Here is a 5,988-nt window from a genome sequence, read left to right as displayed (position 1 = left end):
GATGCCTGGGAATTCGGGTGAAAGAGGATTTCCTCGACTGTGACTGCAAAGGACTCTGGCGGAGCTGACGGCCCTAGGGGCAGTGGTGAGCTAGGAGTCTAGGAGGGGCAAGAAGATCCTGAAGACGACAGCGGCTCTAGGGGTGGCAAAGGTCTAGGATTCCACGAAGCGAGTGGAAGTGGATCTTGTCGGCTCATGTTTGGTCGGCTAGTTCTTGCTGAACATCGACGGATGAAGGTGGGCTAAACCGGCGACGTGTGGCATCAACTCATTTGAAGCGCTTGGAGATGGCATCATTGGAGGCTCGCCACGATGAAGCACTAAGGGCGGCGGTGACTAGACGAATTCCACTTGCCGAATCTCGATGTTTTAGGATAGAATGCCGGGAAGCAATGATGTGCCGATGTCGTTTGTTTTTCTTTTGGTTTTGTGCTCTCTTCTTTTTAAGGCGTGAGTCTAAGTCCTCTTGTATCTTTTTGGCTGTGTATCCTTTGTGGATATATAGGCCGGATTAATGAAAATCCATTATTAAAAAAACAAATCCTTCTCACCTATATGTTTATTACATAGCATCCTATTAACACTTAAATCAGTAAGATCACCCATTCCGCCATTTGTGTCCTTTTAACCTTTGTTTGCACGCATCAGAAATATTGTGTACCAAAACAAGCGTTTCGCAAGTTTATGCACTAGATAACACCCATTGAAAAAGTTTATATACTACCAATGTAATTTTTTTTCTGTTATTACTGATAAAACATCCGTCCATACACCGTCACAACAGTTGAATATATACTTCGTACTGTTCATCGACTACTTTATGATATAGCATAAAAGACACTAAGCATGATATTTATGAACGGCGTCTAGTCGAAGCCTACATCCTTGAAACACTGATAATCGCTTTTTCTTAATTCATATGATTACAATATATTAGAGTTATAACTATCCTCGATGAAACCACTTGATCAGTAGTTTCCTCTCGTTAATATTAAGTGGCCATGCGCAAATTCTTATTAATCCGAATCCGTCACTCCCTAGACAGTGTTTGGCTAATGGGAATAGGAAATAATTTTTCACCCACTAAAAGACATCGTTAAGTTCTAACCATTCATTCCCTCTTTTCTATTTAATCCTAACCCTTCGTTCATTTTCTAATCTCAATCCTACTTCTATTTTCCATTATCCAAACACACCCTAGACCGGTCCTTTCCTAATTAATAGCTGAATTAACCGAGACGGAATACTAACACACACAGTTTGCGAGGGAATTCTTACCTGGGCTGGCCCAAAACCAACCATCGCCTATCCTAAACGGCTAAACCCCCACGGCCACCGGATAACACAGCCACCCTCCCTCAACCCGAAAAGCTGCCGTCGCCTCGTCTCGTCGCCCCGAAGCACCACACCACAACCACAACACACCACAGCGTGTAGGCCGAGAGCGCGAATGGCGTCCCTGGCGCAGCACGTCGCGGGGCTGGCGAGCCCGCCGCTCTCCGGCGCGCCGCGGCGCCGCCCCGCGGCGCCCACGCGGCCGTCGGCGCTGGTGTGCGGGACGTACGCGCTCACCAAGGAGGAGCGGGAGCGGGAGCGGATGTGCCAGCTGTTCGACGAGGCCTCCGAGCGCTGCCGCACCGCGCCCATGGAGGGCGTCTCCTTCTCGCCCGAGGACCTCGACTCCGCCGTCGAGTCCACCGACATCGACACCGATATCGGCTCACTCGTAATCCACTCCCCGCAACCTTCCTCCTGTTCTTCTCAATCGTCCTTGCTCGCTCGTATGATGTGAAACAGATAGTAGCAATTGGTGCTTAAAAACAGGCTTAACTTTCAGTAGGAGATGCCTCGTTTTCCTGCAAGTCACTTGAGTCTTACCTTGTGCTCAATTGGATACGGCTTGCGGGAGATTGGAGTCACTTGCCCTGTATATGTCACTAGTTGTTACATTTCGGTTTGCTAGTTGTTTTAGGCTATCAACAACAAGGTGATTGGTTACTGAAAGTTACCCAACTAGAATTCTATTGTTTGCTTGCTTGGAATGTGCTCTGCGCATCATGATTCGTCTATAATGTGTTACTCCCCTAAGGTACAAGCGAAAGAATGTTCAGTTTACTACAAGTACCTCTTCCATTTTCTGACCTGCTCATAGTGGTAGCAGGTATAGTGATAATCAGGAATAGTAGTTTCATTAGCCCTTACCTGTTATGTTTTGCCTTTTGTGAAACTAGTTGAACGCTAGAACTCACAGCAATTGTGTGGCTTCATCTAAATAATTTAGTTGTTTTTTCAATAATGTTTACTAAAAAGATATATATGTAGGTCTGATACTTCAAATAAGAGCAATACATGGCCATATCATATTCCTCTATAGGCTGGAGATTTATACGATAGCTATGTATTCAGTGTAAGCTAGAGTAGTTCATATTAATTTGATGTACTTTAAATTAAGCTTGACTTTTGATTCAATTCTGGTGAATTAGACTTGAACGGCGAATTCCCTTTTTTACCTCCTTGGGGATGATACCTTATTGGAGGCTTGGAGCAAGAGTTTGATCTACCAAAAGCGTGTGGTTTTTATTTGTGTTTGCTACATCCTCTCTTTGATTGCTTCCGCACGTGTACCAAGTTATACGAACATCATACATATGCCTACCTCACCCTCATGGCCTCACACCGGTCACCAATCCATCAGGGCATAGATATTTCTTTGAAGCATGAATATGCATAAGGTCCAAAGCACATGTAGGATGCTCATGTACATGTAATTTCCATCAAAAAGGGGTTTCCCCTTCAAAAGATAGAAGTGTCCTTGAAATGTCATACAGGTGGGGTCTGTTTTTCTTCTTTATATAGTTATTTTCTCCTTTTTTTTTAAAAAAAAAACAAAGCCAAATTCACATTAAATGATAGTTAAAGTAAGCTGGAGTTGATCCATTGATCCATTCCCTGTAGTAACTAGCTGACCATGGTAACCCCAAACTCGATGAGATTTCAGTTACTGACCGATTGCTGCTTGTCTTGACTGTAATTATTTATGTCTATTTAAATAAGAATTGCTTACTATTTATCAACCAATATTATACTCAATAATCAGCTATACATCTCTTATACGTTACAAATGCACATGGACACAAAAACTCATTTTGTCCAGCTGCCAGATTTGCATTGATCCTTAGAATTTTGCTCTGTTAGCAATGATTCTGCTGTTAGTATCTCCTTTTGGGCATGCAGTACTGTTATCTTTGCTGCAATATTTTGTGCTATGTTGGTAGTATAAGATACTGTTCATATTGCAAATTTTGTATAGTTTCACATATATTGTATTATTCTATCCTTTTTTTTTTTTGAAACGATGTATTACTCTATCCTTAACATCTAAAAACTATCATGTTCTTGCAATCTCTACAGATTAAAGGAACAGTGTTCATGACCACTTCAAATGGTGCATATGTTGATATCCAATCGAAGTCTACTGCTTTCTTGCCTTTGGATGAGGCATGCCTTCTCGATGTCAACCATATAGAAGAGGCAGGGATCCGTGCAGGTTTGGTAGAAGAGTTCATGATTATTGACGAGAATCCTGGTGATGAAACTTTGATTTTGAGCTTACAAGCAATTCAGCAAGACCTTGCCTGGGAAAGGTGCAGACAGCTTCAAGCAGAAGATGTTGTTGTCACGGGTAAAGTGAGTAAAAATACTTGCAGAAGGAAATATTTCTGTGCTATTACTATTGTTCTTCACTACTCCTTTAATAGCTTGCTGTTGTTAAACTTGTAACCAAATGTTTGTTAAGCACTACTTCTTCTTGCCCACCGTTTCGGTTCTAACAATCAGGCTTTGTCCTTGAATCTATCCCTCACAGCAGCAGCCATTGTCCTTTAATGAAAAGAAATTATTCAAGTGGTAATTTATGGTGTACATACTTTATGACATCCAACCCATGATTTCATAATTTTTATATTTGTGCTGCTGTTTACTTGGTAGAGCTTACTGATCAGGTACTGAGATCGTCTATAGATGCGACAATGACCAGAAATTTTTTGTTTTTATTGGACTATTGTGATTTTGTTGGTTTGTTCCTGTGCAACTAGTAATGAACTCCTGAAGTCTAGACCAGTCACTTTGTAACAACATATCAAAAAATCCTTTTGCAAGAGCTTATATGATTGTATGCTTAGTTTTATTGGGATGAATTTGCTGTAATGTATTAGTCTGCGGTTACCTGACTTGTTCATTTGGCAATGTTGCCCCGCAGGTAATTGGTGGAAACAAAGGAGGTGTGGTAGCTCTTGTGGAGGGCCTTAAGGGATTTGTTCCATTTTCACAAGTGTCATCGGTTGGTTCTCAATCTTATTAGTTACTACAAAACTTTCTTGCATCATATGGTTTTAGGTGTATGTGCATGTGCATGGCATGAGCTGCCTTTCATCTGCAGGTCAAAGTTGTTATGCAGATAACTGAACATTTGATCCTAGTTTCCAATGCTTAGTTCTCAATCACATTGTAAACACTAGCTGCCCACTATTTTACAAACCACTTCTTGACCTTGATCAGAAATCAACTGCTGAAGAACTGCTTGACAAAGAACTACCTCTGAAGTTTGTGGAGGTCGATGAGGAACAAGGCAGGCTTGTCCTCAGTAACCGCAAGGCAATGGCAGATAGTCAAGCTCAGCTTGGTATTGGTTCAGTTGTCTTGGGAACTGTCGAGAGCCTGAAACCTTATGGTGCATTTATCGACATTGGTGGAATCAATGGCCTTCTCCATGTCAGCCAGATTAGTCATGACCGTGTTGCGGACATCTCGACAGTTCTGCAACCAGGAGATACGCTCAAGGTATTTTTTGCATTCGTACTTGAGAAAAGTATACTATCTAAAGTTTATAGAGCTAAGGCCAGAGTATTTTTTTTAAATGCTATTAGGTTATGATTCTAAGCCATGACCGTGAAAGAGGCCGTGTTAGTCTTTCTACTAAAAAGCTTGAGCCGACACCTGGTGACATGATTCGCAATCCAAAGCTTGTTTTTGAGAAGGTAAGTTTGAAAGCAATATTCCTTGATCTGGTCCATCTGGAATGTATACAAACTGACATACTGTTTTCTCTGTCTCAAAACAGGCTGATGAGATGGCTCAGATATTCAGGCAGAGGATAGCTCAAGCAGAGGCAATGGCTCGTGCTGATATGTTAAGATTCCAGCCTGAGGTACTGCCATCATCATTTTATTGAGGCTGCAAAATGAAATTTATCTGACATTATTCATAAGCCACTGCAGTAACATTTGGCTGAATTAAATTGTTTCTCCCTGTATCTCTTCACAGAGTGGATTAACTCTCAGTTCAGAGGGCATCTTAGGGCCATTATCATCAGACACACCTTCTGAGGGCTCGGGAGAAGGGCAAACCACAGATGAATAGCTTCAATAGGAAGATTACGTCTGAGTAGAAAGCTGTGATGGCAGCTCATCAACTCATTTTCCCACGATCTAAAAGGCATGAAGAAGACCTATTGTATTCCAACCATTTCCCATCTTCGATCTGTGCTTGTATCAATCAATGTGTATGAAAGTAAAGTTACTGAAAGAAATGGATGTTGCTTCCCTGTTGTAAAGTTGTCCAACACTTGCAGAAAGGCCTCCCAAAGGCCCAATTGTAGTTGGACTTTCAGTTCAGCATCTCTATTTCCTGCACTATAGCCTTTTCTGGATTAGGCGTCTATTTCTGCTCAAAATGGAGAGCAAACAGTGGAGAGATTTGCAACGTAGACCAGTTTTCGGGTAGGTAACCTGTGTAAAGTTCAAACAGCAAGTAGTTCACGGAAGCCATCAACACAAGCCAAGTTTGCCTGCTACGCCTGGTTGTAGAAGACGGTCTGGTGTTAATCCCTACAGGTGAAAAAGGGATAGGAAACTTGTTTTAGTTGGCTACAATCCCAGCAGCACGTTGTCATCCCAGGTGTCCACAAAAGGGCAATGCTGTTTCACCAAA

At 42.1% G+C, this 5,988-nt stretch overlaps 1 protein-coding gene across 1 annotated transcript; it reads left to right on the top strand.

Moving 5' to 3' along the window:
* The first annotated feature begins 1,363 nt into the window (after positions 1 to 1,363).
* On the top strand, positions 1,364 to 5,675 carry LOC127765171 (30S ribosomal protein S1, chloroplastic). The gene is made up of 7 exons (XM_052290016.1): positions 1,364 to 1,726; positions 3,412 to 3,687; positions 4,259 to 4,339; positions 4,558 to 4,839; positions 4,926 to 5,036; positions 5,120 to 5,206; positions 5,323 to 5,675. The coding sequence occupies exons 1-7, from the start codon at positions 1,451 to 1,453 to the stop codon at positions 5,416 to 5,418; spliced, it is 1,209 nt and encodes a 402-aa protein (XP_052145976.1). The 5' UTR covers positions 1,364 to 1,450; the 3' UTR covers positions 5,419 to 5,675.
* Positions 5,676 to 5,988: the final 313 nt, after the last annotated feature.

Source organism: Oryza glaberrima, chromosome 3, assembly GCF_000147395.1.
Source record: "Oryza glaberrima chromosome 3, OglaRS2, whole genome shotgun sequence".
In the NCBI taxonomy this organism is placed as follows: Eukaryota; Viridiplantae; Streptophyta; class Magnoliopsida; order Poales; family Poaceae; genus Oryza; species Oryza glaberrima.
Note: the sequence above shows the minus strand (reverse complement) of the source record. Positions and strands in the feature narration are given on the sequence as shown.

Excerpts from the sequence above, each read along its gene's own strand:
- LOC127765171 (XM_052290016.1), top strand. The coding sequence starts at position 1,451 with ATGGCGTCCCTGGCGCAGCACGTCGCGGGGCTGGCGAGCCCGCCGCTC. Across the intron at positions 1,727-3,411 it reads ACACCGATATCGGCTCACTC|ATTAAAGGAACAGTGTTCAT; the intron begins GTAATCCACTCC and ends CAATCTCTACAG. Across the intron at positions 5,037-5,119 it reads CAAAGCTTGTTTTTGAGAAG|GCTGATGAGATGGCTCAGAT; the intron begins GTAAGTTTGAAA and ends GTCTCAAAACAG.